The sequence below is a fragment of the Anomaloglossus baeobatrachus genome, chromosome 4 (assembly GCF_048569485.1).
Source record: "Anomaloglossus baeobatrachus isolate aAnoBae1 chromosome 4, aAnoBae1.hap1, whole genome shotgun sequence".
Taxonomy (NCBI): Eukaryota; Metazoa; Chordata; class Amphibia; order Anura; family Aromobatidae; genus Anomaloglossus; species Anomaloglossus baeobatrachus.
The window spans coordinates 267,591,864-267,615,294 of record NC_134356.1 but is presented as its reverse complement, the minus strand read 5'-3'; the positions used below and the strand labels follow the sequence as shown (position 1 = coordinate 267,615,294).

Sequence of the window (23,431 nt, the reverse complement as noted above, 5' to 3'; positions counted from 1 at the left end):
TTCATATACCCCCACCCTGTTCATATACCCCCATCCTGTTCATATACCCCCATCCATCCTGCTCATATTCACCCATCCTTCCTGCTCATATACTCCCATCCTGTTCATATACCCCTATCCTGTTCATATACCCCCATCCTATTGATATACCCCCCATCCATCCTGCTCATATACTCCCATCCTGCTATATGCCCCCATCGTGCTCATATACCAGCCTGGTATATGGCCTGTATCCTATAGCACAGAGAAAAAAAATAAACGTTTATACTCACCTCTTCCTCACTCCCTCCAGCACCGATCATCTTCATCTCTGCGCCACTGACCTGTGTGTGTGAAGCCGTTCCCTTGCAGCATCGCGATGTCTTCCTGTCTGTGCCGATCACCTGATCAGCTCAGCACAGATCAGCTGACCGGCACAGACAGGAAGACATCGCGTGCTGCAGGGGGACGGCTCCACACACGGGGACGGGTGAGTACACTGATTCACTGCACCCCGCGCTGATGATGACGCGCGGGGGGCAGTGAATACAGCCGCACATGATCACTCCAAGCTGTGGTTGCCAGGGGTGATCATGCGGGCCGGCTCTTTACTATGCGCGCGTCCCCGCTCATCCTCCCGCCCACCTGTCAGCGCCGGCTTCTGCGCTGAGAAATGGGCGGGAGGATGGGCGTGCATATGTAATGAGCGGGCCCACGTGGTCACGGCAGGCGCTGCTACTGCCTGCTCGTGCCCCCGATGACCCGCTCCACCGCAGCACCCTCATTCCCGGCCGCAGCCCTATAGTCAGGCCATAAGACGCACCCCCAACTTTCCCCCAACATTTGGGGGAAAAAAAGTGCGTCTTATGGTCCGAAAAATACGGTACATTTCTGTTTGGGTTGTGACCCAGGGTGCTCTTTCCCACCATCCAATTCCACGTGTCGTCTTTTTTATCCTTTTTGTAATGTCATCCATGTTTGTATTGATACTATTGACTTTTACCATTGTTCTAATAAATTTTGTAATTTTTATTGACCATCAAACTCCCTTTCTTTGGTTTATAAGCTCCCCCATCTTGTCTAGTTCTGTGAGGGCAACTGAAGGAAGTTCGCCCACTGCCTAATACAACAACGCGGGCATATTTTTTCAAATCTGGGATCCCTGGGATGGGTATGAAGCCACAACCAACTTTCTAGGAGCCTAATTGAGTCACGACCAAAATACTCCTCTCCGTGATGCTTCTTGTTCCTGGTCTTGTGGCATGTACATTCCCTACTCCCACTTTTTCATGTTTTATTATTAAACTTGGAATTGTTCATTTTAATAACAGCTCAAAACACTGGACATTAACCTGAATTTTGTATTTGAGCTTTTATTATTCTTGTAAAAATTTTATAACAATAAAAAAAAAAATGTACATCCCTATAATATAAAATGAAAGTTGGCTGAGCCTGCCATGTATGGGACCTTCTCGACTCTCCATTGGCAGGTGATGGTGAGGGAAAGGAGGATTAGTAAGTTTGAATTCAAGCACTTGATCCTTTAATTTTCATGAGAGATGACCCTCTACTGACTTGACATGTCACAGATTGCATACCTTAAGGTAGCAAACTTTTACCATTTCATTTTCAATGGCACATCATGCAGTAAATGATAAGTTATAGTTTACTACATAATTTTCTAGTGCTACATGACAAATTTAGATTTGCTTCATCTGTATAAACTTGTAATGGGAGAGAGACAGACCAAAGACCACTGTAAAGAGGAGAGAATGTGCAGGGTATTTGAAATATATCAATATAGTTTTATTAGGTGACTGCAGCTTCTCTGATCTTTTATGTTAAAGTGGATCTGTCACCAGATTTCACAAACTGTATGCATTATTAAATAGACTGTTTAGTCCAGGTGATGTTTGTGTGCTTACTTTGAAAATCCATGCAACAATGGCTGTATAATCCTGATATTAAGATGGCTGTTTAAAAGGTATAACTAAAAAGAGTAAGAAAGCTCATGAATCCATGTATCTTTAATCATTGCCCATTTCGCCTGAAATGACAGCTTATACTGAGCAGTGTGAGATCTCTGCAGCTGGAGGGCAGTCAATCATGCTGGGTGGACGGAAATGCAGTTAAACTGTCAGAGGGTTATATAGATATGCTGACATGGAGAGGTCTAGGAGATCTACTTTGTAACTTGCAGGTTGCATTGAAAAACCTGGCGATGGACCCACATTAAGCACCTCCAAACCAGATATACATGGCAGTTGTTTAGGCTCACAAGATACAGTGGCACAAAAGTGCACACCCCCCCTTAAGGTTTTGTAAATATCTTATTATATCTTTTCATGGGACAACACTGAAGATATGACACTTTGATACAATGCAAAGTAATTAGTGTACAGCTTGTATAACAGTGTAAGGCTGGGGCCACATGGCGATTACTGCGATCCCCTCGCATGACACTCAGCTCACGCTGGCAGTTCCGCAGAGCCGAGTGTCATGCGAGTCTCCCTGCTACTGAGGTTCGGACGTGCGAGCGGACCTCAGCTGCGGGGGGCGGGCCGGCACGGAGGAGGGATTTATCTCCCTCTCTCCTCTGTAGCCAGCTATTGCCATTCTCGTCCTGCACTCGCTGTACACTGGTGTACTGCGAGTGCAGTGCGATTGTGTCTCTCGCCCCATTGACTTGAATGGGTGTGAGAGAAACAATGTTCGCATTACACCCGCAGTGTGCTGCGATTGTTTTCTCGGTCCGATTAGGGCTGAGAAAATAATCGCTCATGTGCGCTGACACCCAGGCTAATATTGGTGCGAGTGGAATGCGATGTTTTTTTATCGCACTCCACTCGCACCGATTTTCTCGCCCTGTGTCTTAGGCCTAACTAACACAATGTCTAAACAGCTGGCAACCAAAGGGAGTAAACATTTACAAAAATGTGAGGGGTGTACTTACTATTGTAAAATACTGTAACTCACAAGAGGTAGTAAGGAGGCAACAGAAATAATAACATCCTTGTTCATTTGGTGCTTACCGTGTACAGTTCATTAAGGACTTTCATTAGATCTTCATGAAGTTGGAAGGCAATTTCCTTGCTCTGTAATGCAATAAAAGACAAGACAATGGTAAATTCCAATACTGTGCACTTGTCTGGGTTTGTAACTTTTAATAAAATCATATAATACACAAAGTAGTACACATAGTAGAGACCGCAATAGTTGTTGAAAAGTTAGTGCAATGTTTGTTAGGTTAATAGATATATATTTCTATCCATGGGATACAGGATAACCTAAGTACAATTCTGCCAAGCAGACAAGAGTTGTCAAAGTCCTGAAATCATAATCTAACAGAGCAAGGACTAATATATAACTTAATTAATCACTTTAAAATCAATCCATAAATATCAGTGCAAAATTGTGCAAAATCACACAAATTATATACAATAAAAGGATGGATCTCACCCAATCTTCACCACGGGCAGACCCAGCACCACCAATTTGGATGATGATTATGATACCAGGCGGATTAGAGGGTTACTCAGAGGCAGGATCCAGATGAAATGTAAGGTCCTAACCTCTGTCGTGCCCCATGTAGTTACTTCCGCCCTTAAAATTGGTACCACTGAGCACCTAACACACCTGAATATTGCGGTGTGCGTTCACACATACCTGCCACTGCAGGCAGTGTTAATTTAGTCTCCCCTGATGAACTCTCTGTTCAGATATGAGAGGGAAAGGCGTTGGGAGGGTCCTTATCTATTCAGGGTAGTTTCCACTACTTGGGGGCTGCCCTTGTCAGGGCGTAAGCAACTACATGGGGCACGACAGGGGTTAGCACCTTACATTTCATCTGGATCATGCCTCTGAGTAACCCTCTAATCCTCCTGTGTCATCATCCAAATTGGTGGCGTTTGTTCTTCCCAGTGGAGAAGAATTGGGTGAGATCCATCCTTTTATTGTATATAATTTATGCGTGTTTTTGCACAATTTTGCAGTGCTCTTTATGGATTGATTTTTAAGTAATTAATTAAAATTTATATTTTAGACCTTGCTCTGTTAGAATATCCCATGGATAGGATATAACATTCAAACTTGAGAAAACCTCTGATTGTACAGAGAAATAGTGGAAAGCACACAATTATAAGGCTGGTGTGGTATAAGGCTGGTGTGGTATGAAGCTGTATTAACATTGCATGTGAATGCAGTCTAAGGGTACCGTCTCCCTAAACGACATACCAGCGATTCCGACCACGATATGACCTGGTCAGGATCACTGGTACGTCGCTACAGGGTCGCTAGTGAGCTGTCAAACAGTCAGATCTTCCCAATGACCAGCGACTTGTGTAACGATGCTGCGCTTGGTAACCAGGGTAAATATCGGGTAACTAAGCAAAGCGCTTTGCTTGGTTACCCGATATTTACCCTGGTTACCAGCATACACCGCTTACAGGCTGCCAGCGCTGGCTCCCTTTATACGTAGCTAGGGTATACATCGGGTTACTAAGCAAAGCGCTTTGCTTAGTTACCCGTTATGTACCCTGGTTACCAGCGTACACTGCTCACACAGTCGGTGCTCGTTGGTCTCCCGCCGTCAAACACGCCGATGTGTGCTGCACAGCGGGAGACCAACAAGCAAAAAAATGAACCAGAACAGTGTGTAACAATCAGCGATTTCACAGCAGAGGCCAGGTCGCTGCTTAGTGTCACACACAGCGAGATTGCTGATGAGGTCACTGGTACGTCACAAAACCTGTGACTCAGCAGCGATCTCGCTATGTGAGAAGAATCCTTAGGCTAACCATCCATTAGGATTTTCAAATAGTTTCCTGAATGACTCGTCATTTATACTTAGTCTAGGTAGGTTGCGGTTTTGATCTGTGTATCAGTCTGGTTGTTGAGATGAAAATCTGCTGTTCTGCTTCAACAACTTTACTTACAGTCGTCAAAAGTGACCCAAAAAAATGAATGTATAACGTTGAGTAAGCGTATGTTCCCACGTTGCAGATTTGTTTGCAGATTTTCTGCACCTAAAACTGAATTTCTTGGCAGGAGCAACGCTGTGGAAAAACGAGCGTTTTTGACGTGGTTTTGCGTTTTTCGATGCTTTTTTTTTGCATTCTATTAGGAAAAACTCTGGAAAAATAGCAGAAACATTTGACAAGTCAATTGTTTTGGAGCAGTTTTTTTCTGCACCAAAATCTGCAAGGGAAAAAAGTCTGCAATATGTGCACAACACTTCAGGATTCTCAGTTTACTGGAATGCGTTTTCCCTTGCAGAATGATTAAAATCTGAATAGAAAAAAAACGCAAAAAAAACCCCAAAATCTGAGTGTTTGCACACAGCCTAATAGTTAACACTAACACTGCATTTACAGTTCTTTTGACCCAAAGTCAACAGGCTCAAACATACATGGCTATCAAATTGGGGTTTGGAGACCTGCGGACAGTCCATGCATGACAGTCCATACGACCATGAATCCAGTCTGGGGCTCAAATACATGTTACTAAATATCTTGTGTCCAATCTGTCTCATTTAGCTCTAAAAGGTCAGTAGTAAAAGGGGCACAATATGGCGTAAAGTTAACTACATCGAGATTTCGGCTTTCTGGTTAGTGAAGAGCTTGTCTACATGGGTCGTTCTACGAATATTTATTATTACTCGGTTATGTAGTGCCATGAATTCCACAGTGCTGTACTAACATCACCCAGGACCCCAGCTTTGCCAAGTCTACAGTGCTAACCACTGAGCCAGATGCCAGAAACTACCATCTAGTCTTTACCATGGGCAGTGGGCGGCACAGTGGCTCAGTGGTTAGCACTTCAGCCTTGCAGCGCTGGGGTCCTGGGTTCAAATCCCACCAAGGACACCATCTGCAAGGAGTTTGTATGTTCTCCCCGTGTTTGCGTGGGTTTCCTCCGGGTGCTCCAGTTTTCTCCCACACTCCAAAGACATACAGATAGGGACTCTAGATTGTGAGCCCCAATGGGGACAGTGTCCTGATGTATGTAAAGCGCTGCGGAATATGTTCGCGCTATATAAAAATAAAGATTCCAAGTCATAGATCTGTAATATCATGTGAATGACTTATTTAACTACAGAACCTCCCAACATCCTTTTGGCGTATTTTTTAATAGTATCATGCAATATACCTGTTTATAATTCTGGTATAAATAAAACTGCGTAAGCATACAAATGTTCAAATGTCTTGTTCAGCGGCCCTTCAACTGTGCATTCAAGATGTGATGTTCTAAAAGTGCATTAAATGCTTAAAACTTAATCAAATCGACAAAACATTCAATCTAGAATTACATAAAACAGGGCAGACACTTTGGTCATTGTAAAGAAGCACATAGTAATTCTTGTGACTCTACATTTCCAGAATTTGGGAATGAAGGATGAGTTCTGTGGGAGTGACAGCTGCGCTCTGCAGAAATCCTGTATGCCATGTGAGCACGATTTTCCACATATTGCTAATGGATTGTTATTCCATAGATCATATCAATCGAAACAGTGATATTAGGTAAAATTGAAGTATGTAAAATGTTCCAATCAACCTATTCCATGCTCCTTACGATGTACAGCGGATCTTTATGAGCGGTTTTGCCTCCCCACAAGTTTGTATTCACATATTCGGAAAGGAGACTGAGCACTCAGGAGCAGTCACTAATGCAACAGTGATTTCACCCACCATACAATGTTTATATCACCACTAACAGTGCTGGATCAGTGGGAGTGATGGGTGCTGGAAACCCACCAATCGGATATTGATGAGCTAGGGGTAGTTTACCAGCATTATAGCAATGGAAAACACTCTAAGGTTATTTTTAGGGATGATCGAATACTTCGATTATCCGGCTTCGCGAATATTTTCCGAATACCTCACCGCTATTCAACTATTCGATGCGCAATGTAAGTCTATGGGAAGCCCGAATAGTTGTTATTCGGGTTTCCCATAGACTTACATTGTGCCTCTAATATTCACGAATAGTGGCGAGGTATTCGGAAATTATTCGCGAAGCCGGATAATTGAAGTATTCGATCATCCCTAGCTATTTTCCACAAGCACATACATGCTGTATGGGGACAGAATGTTGGTTGATATAGTTTTTTCTTCCGTACATACAGTCTGCATATATTCAGCAGCACATCCCATATGCACGGGAAGATGTGCTGCCGACAAAAGTGATTACATGTTCACATATACAATCCAATTAACGAGCATTAAGAAAATAAGAGAATGTTCTCAAGTAGTGAACAAGTTCCAACAATAATGATGAGGCAATAGGTTTTCCTGCGGGTACACTATCATTATGTAAACACTGCACAGAAACCATTTGTGCAAGTATAATCATGGAAACATAGGCCTGTGTCTTTATCTCACATATCCATCAGGAGGACAGTCCATGAATCCAGAGAGCAGCCAATGGAAGAAATGACACAGCTCTAAAAGAACAAGGCACGTTCCTAACCCAGTGCCAGGCACTTTGCACAAACATGTCCGTTCTGCACATGCTTACAGAAAGTAGTCATTTTATATGAATGTAATGTAAGAGTAGGGTTCCTGGATTTAATGTTATTTTGTCTAATCACTGGGGCCTCCCCCATCACCAGAACCTCCTCACTACAGTTAAAGGGTTTGTCCGGTGTAAATACATAAATCTGCATTCACTCTATGTGACTACAGACCTGTGAGTACTCACGTCGCGCACACTGTGCACTGTGAGGATTCACCGGCTTCAGAGCACAGTTGGTCACATGGTCGTGAGTATGCGATATCTATTCTCCCAGCCAGAATGCAACTAGAAGGGTGCAGCCTCGCTCAATACAAGATTATTGTGCAAGGCCATGCCTTCTACAGTCAGAATAAGTCCAGGTATATGCATATCATACTCGCGGCCATGGACCAACATTCCCGACTGACACCGGAGAATCGTCACAGCTCACATGATGTGAGGATTTCTAATTCTGCAGTCTCATAGAATGACTGCAAACTCATGGATTTAGACCGGACAACCCCTTTTAAGCCTAAAGGAATTCCGCTCTGCTGGAATAAAGGAGGCCACTGACAATCAGCAAATGCTGGTTGGCTGCAGCGGTCATGAGACAACAATGCAAGTTTTCTGTAACTTTTTTGTTTTATGCATAAGAACAAAGATTTTAGAAAAAGGGGAGGTCGTGGTCTAAGAAAAAGGAATAAAAAGCCTCCCTGGGAGACCGCAACTTCCTTTCAGCTTTGTTTCTTTAGACATATTAGCATGGTGTGTGCTTTGTGGAAGATGAAATTGAAACAAAGATTTGTACATTGTCGTGTGTGTAGTTTTTCTATCCTACCATAATGTAATATTTGAAAAAGAAAAAACAAAAAAATATATATAAATTCTCTGATAATATATTATTTTTCAAGTGAGATAAGAAAAAAGGCTTGAGGCCATCAATGCATTATGTACACGTGAACCTTGGGTATGACCGTTCTTTCTCTACTAGTGAAAATCATTAAAATGTAGACCTTCATGAAGAGTAAGGGGTACTTTGCACGCTGCGACATCGCTACTGCAATATCGTCGGGGTCAAATCGAAAGGGACGCACATCCGGCGCCGGTAATGTTGCAACGTGTAAAGTCTAGATGCGCCGATAAACGATCGCAAAAGGGGCGAAAATCGGTGATCTGTGTAGCGTCGGTCATTTTCATAATGTCGCACTAATAGGAGATACGATGTTGTTCCTCGTTCCTGCGGCAGCACACATCGCTGTGTATGAAGCCGCTGGAGCGAGGGACATCTCCTTACCTGCCTCCACTGGCAATGTGGAAGGAAGGACGTGGGCGGGATGTTTACGTCCCGCTCATCTCCGCCCCTCCGCTTCTATTGGCCGCCTGCCGTGTGACGTCGCTGTGATGCCGCACAACCCACCCCCTTAGGAAGGAGGCGGGTCGCCGGCCAGAGCGACGGTCGCAGGGCAGGTAAGTGCGTGTGAAGCTGCCGTAGCGATAATGTTTCACAAGATATCGCATGTGCGACGGGGGCGGGTACTATCGCGCTCGGCATCGCTAGCCGATGCTAGCGGTCGCAACATGCAAAGTACCCCCAACTGTAAGAGAGACATCTTTTATATGAGGATTAACGCGCTTACTGGATATCACAAAAGTGAGTACAACACTCACACTTTTGTAAAAATGTTATTATATATTTTCATAGGACAACACTGAAGATAAGACACTGTTACAATGTAGTCAGTGTACAGTGTGTAGATGTGGTGTGCCCTCTAAACACAAAGCCATTAATTTTAAAACCACTGGTAACAAAAGTGAGTACACCCTTGGTGAAAAATGCCAAATTGTTCCCAACTTATTATTATTATAATAATAATAATTTATTCATTTATATAGTGCTATTAATTCCACAGCGCTTTACATACATCAGCAACACTGTCCCCGTTGGGGCTCACAATCTAAGGTCCCCATCAGTATATTTTTGAATTGTGGGAGGAAACCGGAGAACCCGGAGGAAACCCACGCAAACACGGGGAGAAACTCCTTGCAGATGTTGTCCTTGGTGGGATTTGAACCGAGGACCCCAGCGCTGCAAGACTGCAGTGCTAACCACTGAGCCACCGTGCCTTATCAGTATTTTGTGTGGCCAACATTATTTTCATCCACTATTTTAACTCTTTTGGGTATGGGGTTCACTACAGGTTCATAGGAGCTACTGGAATCCTATTCCACTCCTCTATGATGATGATAATATCACTGAGTTGGTGGATGTTAGAGACCCTTATCTCCTCCATCTTCCGTTTAAGGATGCACAAAAGATGCTCAAGAGGGTTTAGGTCTGGAGACTTGCTTGGCCAGTCCAACACCTTTACCTCAGTTTCTTTAGCAAGGCAGTGGTCTTCCTGGAGATGTGTTTATGGTTGTTTTGTTGATATACTGCCCTTTGGCCCAGTTTCCAAAGGGAGGTCATGCTCTCATCAGTATGTCACATTACATGTTGGCATTCATGGATTCCACAATGAACTGTAGCTCCCCACAGCTGGCAGCACTCATGCAGCCCTAAACCATGACACTCCCACTACCATGTTTCACTGTATGACTGTAGGCAACACAAATTTGTCTTTGTTCTCCTCATCTGGCTGCCGCCACACATGCTTGACACCATCTGAAGCAAATAAGTTTAATCTTGGTCTCATCAGACAACAGGACATGGTTCCAGAAGTCCATGTCCTTCAACTGCTATTCTTCATTAAACTGAAAAGGGACTCGTAGGAGCGCCAAGCGCAGCCGCAAAACAGCAGTCTTCACCGTGCTGTGTGCCCCCCCCACCTCACAAGCCTACATATGTAACCTTTTGCTGGATTAAACAGCCGTCCTGTTGCATCTCCGGTGAGTGCCTTGTCTTTTCTTTTTTGGATATATCGTGGATTCTTGGACTTTGACTAAAGTGCACCACGGAGTATCAATAAGAATGTGTCTCCCATGCTGAATTAAAGTGTCCGAGTTGGGAACTCACTACTAATGGTGCAGAAAAAGTGGTTTTGGAGTTAGTCTGAACAAGTGCCAAGTTTTTCCTCCTATGGACTTCCTGGTGTTTTGGGCTTTATTGGACATCATCTTTAGAAGAGGCTTCCATCAGGGATGACAGACATAAAAACCAATTTCATGCAGTGTGCTGCATATGGTCTGAGTATGGACAGGTTGACTCCACCGATACCACTTTAACTTCTGCAGTAATACTGGCAGCACACATGTATTTTGAAAAGACAACCTCTAGATATGACGTTGAGCACGTGCATGCTTCCTCTTTGGTCGACCATAGTGATGCCTGTTTTGAGTGGAACCTGCCTTGTTAAACCACCGTATGGCCTTGTCCACCGTACTGCTGCCCAGTTTCAGGGTGTTGGCCATCTTCTTATAGCCTAGGCCATCTTTAGACATCTCTGACATTAGCTTGAATACATTAGAGTGTGGTTACGTCTCATTTTTCATTATAGTTAAGCCACCTTTATGTAGAGTAACATTTTTTTTCTGACCCTCAGAGAATTCTTTGCTATGAGGTGCCATATTGATCTTCCAGTGACCAGTATGGGAAAGTGTGTGAGCGATAACACCATATTTCACACATCTTCTCCCCATTCATACCTGAGATCTTAAAACACTAATGTGTCACATGACACAGGGGAGGGAAAATGGCAAATTTGGAAAATGTGGCCATGTTCACTTAGGGGTGTACCCAGTTTTGTTGCCAACGATTTAGACATTAATGGCTGTGTGTTGGGTTATTTAGAGGGCTCACCAAATTTACACTGTTATACAAGCTGTACACTGACTACTTTACATTGTATCAAAGTGTGATATCATTGGTGTTACAAGAGAAAAGGTTTTGGTACAGATAGCCAGTTGAAGTTTAGTTAGCCATTAAAAAGGTATCACAACAAGATTATAATTTTGTTTCTCTCACTGAGAACAATCAATCATCATTGGTGTTGTCCCATAAAGATATAATAAAATATTTATAAAAAAAAGTGAGGGTTGTACTCACTTGTGATGTACTGTAGCGTCAGAAATTGTATTAGATAGCTAGCATTCTTATACCGTAATTTTTGACCTTCTGAAACCATTAAATATGGGTACTATTATTTTCACAGAGGATTTATTTTAGTCTTACACATAAGGTTACAGCAAGTCATCCACAAACCTGACGTGCAGCACGCTGGAAAATGTTCCCAAATTATTTACAGCAAATTGATCATGAATAATTTAGGTCCGGGATAAAGTGTTACAGTCACAGTCTGAGTGGTCAATGATTACTGGCAATCTGCTCTCAGCCTAGTAAATTTGGTGGAACATGGCCTATCTGCACATAACGGACCTGTAACTCAGGGCTGCCTATAATACATACAAAATATCTAATACATACAAGACAAACATCACCAGGCTGCTCTAGAATTACAATCAATAGCGGTGTCTATCTGTTAAAGCGTCTATTAGTTTAGTCACCCCGGTGGACCCGCAGTGTGGCTTTGTAAATGTCTATGGTTTTATATGTCAAGAATAAACACAGCTGGTGCTGGGAGATGAAAGAGCTTGAAGTTATGACACCGAGGCGAACATATGTGATGCATAAAGTTTCCATTTGTAAGCACTTTACTCAATCATCCTCACAGTATAACGAAGATGCATCATGTTAAGACCCATGCCTTGATCAAACCACTAATGTCAGCATTCAATACCAAAACCACGAGCAGAAATGGTTAGTAGGCCTCTTAATTTTGCCACATTACAAGGTGGACAACGCCAGTGACAAAGTTTGATTGTGATAATCAGTGTATCGTTATATACTAAAACACACAATGACTCAGATTCGTCAATTGTGTTTTGCTAAAGTCATTTCTGTATTGTCAGCGGGTGGACGTTACGTCAAAGTCATCAAAATAGAAGAAGTTTGATAGAGTTATTGAAAATCTGAGAACAAAAGATCACATGGTCCATTCAATAAACTTTGTATCACACAGTCTTCAGAGGTGTGAAAAATATTAGACCGATTGTGCACTCCACTAAGGTATTGGAGCACCAACATTTCACAACCCAATGTTCCTGTATATAGGGGGCTGTACACGTAACGACATCGCTAACAAGATGTCGTTGGGGCACAGAATTCATGTCGCACATCCGGTCTCGTTAGCGACGTTGTTGCGTATGAAACGTACGAACGACCACTAACTATCAAAATTACTCACCTAATCGTTGATTGTTAACACGTCATTCTAATCCCAAATATCTTTGCTGTTGCAGGACGCAGGATGTTAGTCATTCCTGAGGCAGCACACATCGCTACGTGTGACACCGCAGGAACAATGAACACCACCGTACCTGCGTCCTCCGGCAACGTGGTGGGCGTAACTTTTTCGACTGCTCTCCACCCCTCCGCTTCTATTGGACGGCTGCCGTGTGACGTCGCTGTGATGCCGCACTAACCACCCCCTTAGAAAGGAGGTGGTTGCCGGCCTCAGCGACGTCGCTTGGACGGTAAGTATGTGTGACGGGTCCTAGTGATGTTGTGCGCCACGGGCAACATTTTGCCTGTGACGCACAACCAAAGGGGGAGGGTGCTTTCACGAGCGACATCGCTAGCAATGTCGCCGCGTGTAAAGCAGCCTTATGGGGGAGTCGGCTGAGATGGCTTTTGATGGAATGATCAGTGGAAGCATGGGTTGGCCGACAGCCATCGTATGTGTCTGGCTGGGTTTCCTCCACCTCTAATGTGTTCTCAACTGGTATCGTCAGTCCAAATTCCCAGTCCAAAAGAGTTTGCTATATGAACTATTGTATGTAATGTACATTTCTTAATGCTTTGTATAGTGGAATCACCTCTTTGGCATTTTGTGTTTCTATATAGATTTTGAGACCTATGGTATTTTAATTGGTTTGCTTTTATCTGTAACACAGTTTTTAATAGGCATCATTCATTTCTGTGCACAGCTGGAGGGAAATCCCAAGAAAAGGACATGTCTGAGCAGAAATACAAGGCACTTTAAGCGAGTTTCCAGACTAGTCTCTTAAGTTCACCATAATGTAACAGACTTCTTCTCCTGACCTGATATAATGCAAATCGCCTTTAAAAAGGAACCAGTCAAGTAAAAAAAAAAAAAAACTATTAACCTGTAGATATCTGGTTAATCTGCATTTCCTCCGAGTAGCAGGTTTGTCAGTGCGGTGGCCAGGCAGCTTTAGGCTATGTGTCCACGGGCGCTCGTACCTGCGGATGTATCCGCAGGTACGAGCGCATGTTTCCCGCAGCTACCCGCCGGCGTCCGCAGCTATTTTTAGCGGCTAGATTACAGCGGAATAGCTGCGGGAAACATGCGGACATTCATGTGGCTTACCTGCGGACGTCCCGGCCTCTTATCTCCATAGCGGAGGGCCGGGACATCCTCAGGAATAATTGACATGCAATTATACATGCGGATGCCTACATCCGCAGCATGGTCGGCAGCCGCACTTTCCGCAGCGTGGACACAGCACTCCCCATGTCCCATAGGATAACATGGGGAGTGACTGTACATGCTAAAACCTGCGGATTTATCTGGAAAATCCAGAAAAATCCACAGGTTTTCCGCGGCAAAATCCGCACAAACAAGCTCCCGTGGGCACATAGCCTAAAAATGTTGTTAACCTGCATATTAACCTCATATCTGCTGGTTAATAAGCATTTTTTTTTTACATGAACAGGTTCCCATAAGTCTGAAAATGTTTGGTCATCACCATAAAGTAGCAGTTAGCACTTAAGATTCATGGGGCAAGTTCTGAAAGCACAGTCAGGCTACTGAAATTGCTTACTCCCTACTCCCTCCTAGTGGGTACTGACACATCCATGGGAGTGGGTGAGCAGGGTGTTTGAGCTGCGTGGAGACGACAAGTGGGTGCCATCGGGCCGCCTGATGCAGCGGATCCGAGGTGTTACCCCGAAGCCTGCATTTTGCCACCCCCTGTAGTGAGAGTCAGCTCTTCTCTGAGCCGGCTGTCAAGTGGAGAAAAGGGGTGCAAACTGAATTCTTGCCACAGGTACTGGAATGCCTAGCTATACCTCTGTAGTAGGATTATAGAAAATAGTACAGATGCTCCCATAGCGTTTGCTGTTATGCTCTGAAAATCGGCAGTAGAGAATGGAGTTCATGTCAATATAAATGCTAGAGATTATAAACATCTGGACACAATCTGTAATGGCTGTGCTTTAAACGCAGCAAAAACAAAGTTATAGGGTAAATGCATATTAAATGAAACCCTTTACAAACAATAAATACAGCCACATTTTCACTAGAAACTCTGGGACTTTGGATGTTTTTGAACAGAAAATAATTTATTGGTTTCTTCTGTAGCAAGGGTTCCCAACCTGTGGCGCGGACTTGTGATTGGTGGCTTGCGGCACCCTTCCAGTTTGGTGCATAAGCACCAGGTCTAACAAACAGCTATGAAGAGCAGGGCTCCAGATGGTGACTTATAAGTAGTTCCACACAAAAGAGCAGATCTGGATGGGGGTAGGGTAAGAACGTCTGGATTTTGGTATACAGCTTCGGTGCGATTTTTGTTGAAATGTTTTGGCTGTGATTATACCAGTTAGGCTGCTTTCACACTATGTTTTTTTAACATGCGTCATGAACGTTTTTTTGCTGTAAAAGTGCAGGGAGCAGGCAGCACGGCTCCTAGCAGCTGTGGACACTCGTAACCAAGGTAAATATCGGGTATCCAAGCAAAGCACTTCGCTTAGTTACCCGATGTTTACCTTGGCTACCAGCGTCCACAGCTGTCAGATGCCGGCTCCCAGTCTCAAGTTCAGTTCCCCTCACTCCCGATCAAATGACTTCAATGCCCGCCCATAAACTTCAAGTGACAGGATCCTGCAAAATAACATATGCATTTGCATTCGTTTTTCTTTGTAAAAACAGGATCCTGTCACTTGAAGTTTATGGGAGGGTATGCTCAGTAGAGCAAGCAGGATCCTGTGTCAGGATGCCAGCGTTCACATGCGTTTGCTTGCAGTATAGTCAAGATCCAGTGAAAAACAGTATTTGGACGCAGCTCAAAAACGCTACAAGTAGAGTTTTTGAAAAAAGTTAAAAAACTGCAAGTCGCTGGATCCTCATTATAACGCATGTGAACGCGAGTCTATTGCAAATGCATTGAAATGAAAACGCATTTGCACTGGATCCGTTTTTGTGTTAAAAAAACGTAGTGTGAAAGCAGCCTAATGTGAGCTCTGGGTTTCACTGCCGTGAGGGGGGTGGGAGCTGTATGTGGCTCTCTCACAGCTAAACGTGGTTCACAACACTCTTTAAGCCCCGAATGTGTCTCTCAAGGTCAAAAAGGTTGGAGACCTCTCTTCTATTGTGGCTGTATTGACCAAACAGCTTGAGAAGACCTCTCCCTGACTTTAGACTTTACCCCCACAAAAGAACAACTGGCATCCAGAAAGCAGTAAGGCCAGATTTAGAAGTCTGTGCATCACAGCTCAATTATGGAGCGGCCGCAGATCTCCTGACCCAAGCTTATGATGCTGTCAAGTTTAGAAGAGGAGTCCATGCATTACGGTCTGTATTCTGACTGCGATACACAGACGTCTGAATGCAGCCTAAGAAGCAGCTAATTGTAGTGTCTGTCTTAGAAATATTCGGAATATATAAAACTCAAATTATATCACTGTAAATGATAGAAAAATATAAAAATTAAAGAGTTACATTAAAAAAAAAGCATTATAATCTGAAAAATGTATGAATAAGCAAAAACCTGTATGAATGAGTGTGTATGTATGAGTAGGGTCACATATAATGCCTATGGGCATGCCCAGTTGCGGGCGTAATCTATGTTAACATGTGTTCTTCTCAAAAAATAGTTTCACAATGCTCATTTGGCAGACAAACTAGCTAAACTCGGATTCTAGGATGGAAACAGCTGCGGGATAAAGAAAAAAAGGATAAAAAAAAAAAAAGAGCGTAACTGTGTAACAAAGAAGAGCAAATGTACCTTAAGGCTATGTGTCCACGGGGAAAGTGTCCTGCGGTTATATCCGCAGGACAGTCCGCAGGAGCTCCGAGAAAACCGCAGCACAACTTTTGTCTGTTTCCATGCTGCGGTTGTATTGCGGAATGTCCTGCGGATATGCTGCGGGCATTCTGCATTGAGGATACAGTACCATGGCTTGGGCACTGCATCCTCCATGCAGAACAAGTGCTGAGTGATCGGGGAGTTTATACCTCCATCACACAGCACTTCACTGTCCGGCCGTCAGCATCTACACTGTGCAGGAGGAGGTGGGCGGGCCTGAACTAGCTCTGGCTGTCACATGACCAGAGCTCGTGCAGGCCCCGCCCACCTCCTGCTTCCTGCTCCTAGCTCCAGTGCCGTGATGTCCTCTGCACCAGAAGAAAGTGACGGGGGTCTGCTATCAAGGCAGGTAAGCCTCTATCTCCATAGTGGAGTGCCGGGATTTCCACAGGTAAATCCGCAGGAATAATTAACATGCAGTTATGTGCGGCTGCGGGACATCTGCAGTATATTCTGCAGCCGCACATTCCGCAGCGTGGACACAGCACTCCCCATGTCCCATAGGATAACATGGAGAGTGTCTGTACATGCTGAAACCTGAGGATTTATCTGAAAAATGCAGATAAATCCGCAGGTTTTCTGTGGCAAAATCCACAGGAGCAAGCTCCCGTGGGCACATAGCCTAAAAGGTCTAAAAGGCACGTCGTGATCAGGTAAGATTTTTTTGGTTGCTTCCTTTTCTTGGAGCAAAACTATAGCTTTCCTATATCATCGAAAATTCAATGTAAGGCTATGTTCACACGCACAGAAAGTATCCGCTAGAACTGATCTAGCCAAAAAGGTTTTTAAATAACGGATTTCAGCTGGATCTGTTAAGTTTTAGCATTGAAGTCTATGGAAAATGGATCCGTTGATTGCCATTTAGCTTCCATTTTTCTTTTATTTGTAATTGATCCATTTTGTTTTGCTTACAGGATCAGTTTCAAATGGTGGATAAATTGCTATTTGTTAACAAATCCGTTTTACCTAGACTTCAATGTTAAACAAAACGCATCCAGCTGAAATCCATTACTAAAAGGACAAATCGTATTTGCACAACTTTTTTGCCAACAGATTGCTGGTGGATCTAAGAAAGGATTACTGGATATGTGAACTAGCCTAACATGACTGATGTGTGGATAGAACTGAATAGGATAACTGAAGTGAGCACTAATATATATATATTATGAGTGCAAGCCAAAAAATACATACTATACAAAGGATAAGGCTGCACATCAAACATAGATAATGGTATAATGCCTCAAGCATATGGAAGAATATTGGAATATACAATGAAAAATGCTACTTGCTAATTTGTACATGTGAATAATGAATTGCATACTTGCCATGAATATTAGGAAAAAGGAGATATTTAGCAATCGCATTGATCAATGTAACTGAGCCCCAAGACCTCGTCAAGGTATATCTCTATATTGGGGTCCCTAGCTCTGTGACCCTAACTGTGTGTCATCTCATTGCAATTAAAAACTGCTGTGGGTGGAGAGGGGTAACTAAGGACTTTCTTATATAGGAGATGGAAAAAACATGGCCGAAAGGGGCGGAGCTGTGTTCACATTCAGAAAAAAACTACATAGAACTGAATAGGATAACTGAAGTGAGCACTAATATATATATTATGAGTGCAAGCCAAAAAATACATACTATACAAAGGATAAGGCTGCACATCAAACATAGATAATGGTATAATGCCTCAAGCATATGGAAAAATATTGGAATATACAATGAAAAATGCTACATGCATTATACCATTATCAGTTATCCTATTCAGTTCTATGTAGTTTTTTTCTGAATGTGAACACAGCTCCGCCCCTTTCGGCCATGTTTTTTCCATCTCCTATATAAGAAAGTCCTTAGTTACCCCTCTCCACCCACAGCAGTTTTTAATTGCAATGAGATGACACACAGTTAGGGTCACAGAGCTAGGGACCCCAATATAGAGATATACCTTGACGAGGTCTTGGGGCTCAGTTACATTGATCAATGCGATTGCTAAATATCTCCTTTTTCCTAATATTCATGGCAAGTATGCAATTCATTATTCACATGTACAAATTAGCAAGTAGCATTTTTCATTGTATATTCCAATATTTTTCCATATGCTTGAGGCATTATACCATTATCTATGTTTGATGTGTGGATAGATCGTAATTGGGCTGCGGCTGTCAGCTGTAAGGCTATGTGCACACGTTGCTTTTTTTTCAGCGCGGAAAAAAACGCACCCTCTGGCAGAGGGGAGAATTGTAAACAATGCTTTTTTGAGAAAAACGCATCGAAAATGCATGCGTTTTTCATGCAGTTTTCATGCGTTTTTCATGCGTTTTTCTAGGTGCGTTTTTTAAGACTTGTCAGTGTTAATAAAGTTGGTTGAACACAGACCTTTGGAAAAAAAAACCTGTGATGTCATTTCCTTCTCCACATTCTGTTTGGATAAATGGGAGTGCTTGGAATGGAAGGAGCACCATTTGAATTTTGGAAAAGTTGAAATAAACTTCGCGCACCATGTCACATTAGCAGGGCCCCTTGGGTACCTATACGTCAGAAAAACCCCACAAGTGATTTTGGAATCTGCACCCCTCAAGGATTTTATTCAGGAGTATATTAAGCATTTTGAATCCAGAGCTACTTCCCCCAAAATGTTGCTGTAGCAATATTCTCACTTTAGGCCCGTTTCACACGTCAGTGAAAAACACTGACGTTTTTCACTGGCGTGTAAAACACGCACATGTCCCTCTGTGTGCCGTGAATCACGGCACACGTGGGTTGTCTAAGTGCAATCCGTGCTCCGTTCTCCGTGGCCCGTGATTGCACTCAGTAATCATCTCACCTGCGCCCGCTCCCGCTCTCCATGGTGCTGATCGCTCCCGCGGTGCAGCATCCGGCTGGCGGTGACCCCCGTAGCAGCTGCTTCCTGGGTCGGCTCTGTCGCGCATCATGAATATAATAATGAGCTGGCTCAGAAGCAGCAAGCTGCATGGGCTGCAGAGGACATTGCTGGACGCCGGGTGAGTTAAAATTTTTATTTTAAAGGCACGTTTTTTTCTGGCACGTCTTTCACGGACCACACCACTGCGTGGTCCGTGGAACATCAGTGATGCCAGAAAAAAATGGACATGTCTCCGTGCGGCAATCACGCACACGCGGGTACGCCGCACGGAGACACGTGCAGTGAAAAATCACTGATGTGTGAGCAGACCCATTCATTACAATGGGTCTGCGTATGTCAGTGATTCTGGTACGTTTAAAAAAAAAGCACAAACGTCCCAGAATCACTGACGTGTGAAACAGGCCTAAGGCTATGTGGCCATGATCCAGCGACACGGCGTCTAGTACACAGTGTCAGCCTTCCTGCAGCTGCCCATGCCCACGATTTGGGTTCAGGCTGCTGTGGAGCTCTATGCTACCTGCAGAGAACACTCTCGTCTCCGCAGCATAAATTGACCTGCTGAGGCTCGGGAAGCTGCGCCACCGGTCAGTTTATGCTGCGGAGAAAAGAAGCACAGTGGGCATGGGATCTCCAAAAATCCTTCCACTGTGCTTCTACTGCACAACGCAGCGTTATGGACACAGGGAAAACACTCAGCGCCCATAATGCTGCAAACCCTGATTGTGGGCACACAGCCTAAAAAGCGTCAATGGATGAAGGGATGTCAAATATATATAACGTCCCACCCCCGCCTGCATATTCTAAGGTGGCACCTTTAGTACCTTTCATGTGGCACTAAAGGGTGCCTAGCTTAGTATTTATCCAAAAAAAAAACAATGAAAAAAATGGCGTGGGGTCCCCCCTATTTTTGATAGCCAGTCAGGGTAAAGCAGACAGCTGTAGCCTGCAAACCACAGCTGGCAGCTTCATCTTGGCTGGTGATCAATTTGGAGGGCTCCCCAGGCTTTTTTTTTTTTATTTATAAATAAAAAATTAAAAAAAAAAATAACGTGGGGTCCCCCCAAATTAGATCACCAGCCAAGGTGAAGCTGACAGCTGGGGTCTGGTATTCTCAGGGTGGGAAGAGCCATGGTTATTGGACTCTTCCCAGCCTAAAAATAGCAGGCCGTAGCCGCCCCAGAAGTGGCGCATCCATTAGATGCGCCAATCCTGGCGCTTCGCCCCAACTCATCCCGCGCCCTGGTGCGTTGGCAAACGGGGTAATAAATGGGGTTGATACCAGATGTGTAATGTCACCTGGCATCAAGCCCAGCAATTAGTGATGTCACGGCGTCTATCAGATACCAGACATAACTAATTGACAGTAAACAAAAGCAAAAAAAAATGACAAAATTTTTTATTAGAAAAAACACTCCCCAAATCATTCCCTTGTTCTCCAATTTAATCAAAAAATTTGAAAAAAATGGGTCCGCAGAAATCCATTTGGACGTCCCACGTCGCCTCTGGACCTTCTAGAATATGGGGGCACGTTCAGGGAACGTATCCCCTATTTTCTAGGAGGGCAGACCCTCCATTTGAGGAGAGTGGGTGCCAAAAATCTGCACCCACTCTCCCCGGGTCACAGCTGCAGAGTGCGAGCAGCCAGCACAGCTCTCTGAACACAGTGCTGACTGTCAGCTGATCTGCACATGTGACCGGCCAGCGTGCACTGTGAAGGAGGAGGGGGCCGCGGGGGATCAACGCTGCGACCGGACAGGTAAGGGGGAATACCGGGGGATTAGGGGGTGACCGGGCAGGGCCTGGGGGGCATTTTTCTGTCACATGTGTTATTGCACATGCGACAGAAATCATAGGAGCAGGGCGGCCGGTGCGCTACTGTGCGCGCGGCCATGTTGGATTTTCGGGAGGGTGGTCGGGGGTCGGGGCGGGCACTTTGGCGATACCGGGGGCTTTCCTGGACTTTGCCAGGAAGTGAGGTCAACAGGAAACCTCTTGACCTCACTTCCAGGTAAATGCCTGCGTTCTGGCGTGCCGATAAAGCCCGCGGACCGCAACAAAAAAGCTGCGGTGTAGCTGCGTTCTGACCCACATCATTGATTCAATGGGGGAGAGAACGCAGCTACAACGCACAAAAGTAGTGACATGCTGCTTTTCTTTCCGCACCGATTTTTGGCATCCAAAACGCTGCGTTTAGAAACGCAGCGTGTGCACTGATTTTTCGGCTTTCTCATACACTTTGCTGGGAAAGCTGAAAGCATGCAATTTGCCACTGAAACGCTGCGGTTCTAAACGCAGCGTTTCCGCGGTAAAAAACGCAACGTGTGCACACAGCCTAAAACAATGATGTAGGAGGAAAAAAAAAAAAAGTATCTGGCTGTGAAGAGGTTAACCATAATTGTTGCTTCTTAGTTTATTTGATTAAATCTTTTTAACTAACGTTAAAATAGAAAGAATTAATGACACTAATAAAACGTTCACTGGTTATTTGTAGACAAAGACGCAAGAAAGGAACAAGAAAAAAAAAAAAGCCTAAGCGGGCATGACTGGTACAATTAACACCGGAGCACAGCATGGCCAGAGAGAATCCTGTCTTGGGGGGGCACATTCCTTGTGATTTCTGGCTCTCCATGCAACACTGGGCACAGAAACCCAGCCATTCAGAATGTAAACTGGCTGCAGCGGGTCTATTGGAAGTAAGTAGAGCAGAGTGTTCCAATGAACACAGCCTTTCACAGCTCCAATTGGGAGCGATGACAGATGCTAACAAGACGCTGAAAAGAGACGGAAGAATTCCGAGGAAGCTATAGCCTTGGAAACCCCAGAACCTGGGCCTTCAGGGTGCATTGCAGTGCTCATCTGAATGCAGGTCTTAGCATGTGTGATAATGAAAAGAATCAAGCTAATCCGCGTGGAAGGAGTTCACGTTAGCATTTCAATTAGAAACCACTAATGAAGTATAAGAAAATAAACCTTCAATCTAAAGAGGGGGGGGGGGCTTTTTTCCCGTTAATTTAACTTCTTCAGGTAACTACAGTAGGGATAGGCTTATATTGCTATTATTGCAGCTGCTGTCAGCTTGTATGACATACACGTAAAAAGTACAACGGAGAAGCCACACACAAACTGTACATGGTCTCCTCCAAAGCAGGGGGCCATATTCACCCAAACATCCCACTTGTGACATATCCAGCCAATTTACTATATATCTCACGTAGGCTCCTGGAATGGTGCAATCTGGGGTTCTTATACAAGAAAAAACTGCATACCCTGCTTTATGGACATGTTTAAAGGCCATGTGTTCCTATCGATGTGTTACTGCGTGCACAGCTACGCATGTATACATACACTCCTACACCCATTCTTAATTGTCCGTAAATTCAGAGTCTGTAAAAATGTTACACTATTCATAATGTGTGAGGGGGATAAAGCAAATATATTCAACAATGATTAGTTTTAGGTCTCGCTCACATCTGCGTATAGATTGGAAGCGTGCCATCAAATGTTTTATGAGACAGCACTCGCTCCAATGTTATACCATGGGGCAGTGCCGATCAGCATTGTTTTTTTCTTATGCCAATTTGGCATGAGAAAAAAATTGCTACATGCTGTGAATGGCAACGTATCTCTGATCACACGCACCCATACAAGTCTATGGGTGCATGTGAAACATCGGACTGCGCTTAAATGACATCCATAGTGCGATGTACACAGACAATGAAGACAATGGAAAGCTTAATTTAAGAAGGGGGAATGTGGAAAATTAGATGAAACAAGTGAGGTGATGTGTTTTGAAAGAACGCTTAAAAATGTGGGGGCTAGGTATTAATCGGATTGTCTGGGATAGTGTATTCCAGAAAACTGAAACAGCACGAGAAAAGTCTTAGAGTACCATCTCACTTAACGATATGGTGCGTCACTACATGGTCGCTAGTGAGCTGTCAATCAATCTCACCAGCGACCAGCCACCAGCGACTC

At 44.1% G+C, this 23,431-nt stretch overlaps 1 protein-coding gene across 5 annotated transcripts in view; it reads right to left on the bottom strand.

Annotated features, from left to right (window-relative positions):
• The window catches only part of SRGAP1 (SLIT-ROBO Rho GTPase activating protein 1), a 233,729-nt gene that overhangs the window by 77,108 nt on the left and 133,190 nt on the right, over positions 1-23,431 (bottom strand). For all 5 annotated transcript variants that reach the window (XM_075344822.1, XM_075344823.1, XM_075344824.1 and 2 more), the window contains exon 4: positions 3,012-3,074. In XM_075344822.1, coding sequence (XP_075200937.1) covers positions 3,012-3,074 — 63 coding nt within the window. The remainder of the gene's footprint in view (positions 1-3,011; positions 3,075-23,431) is intronic.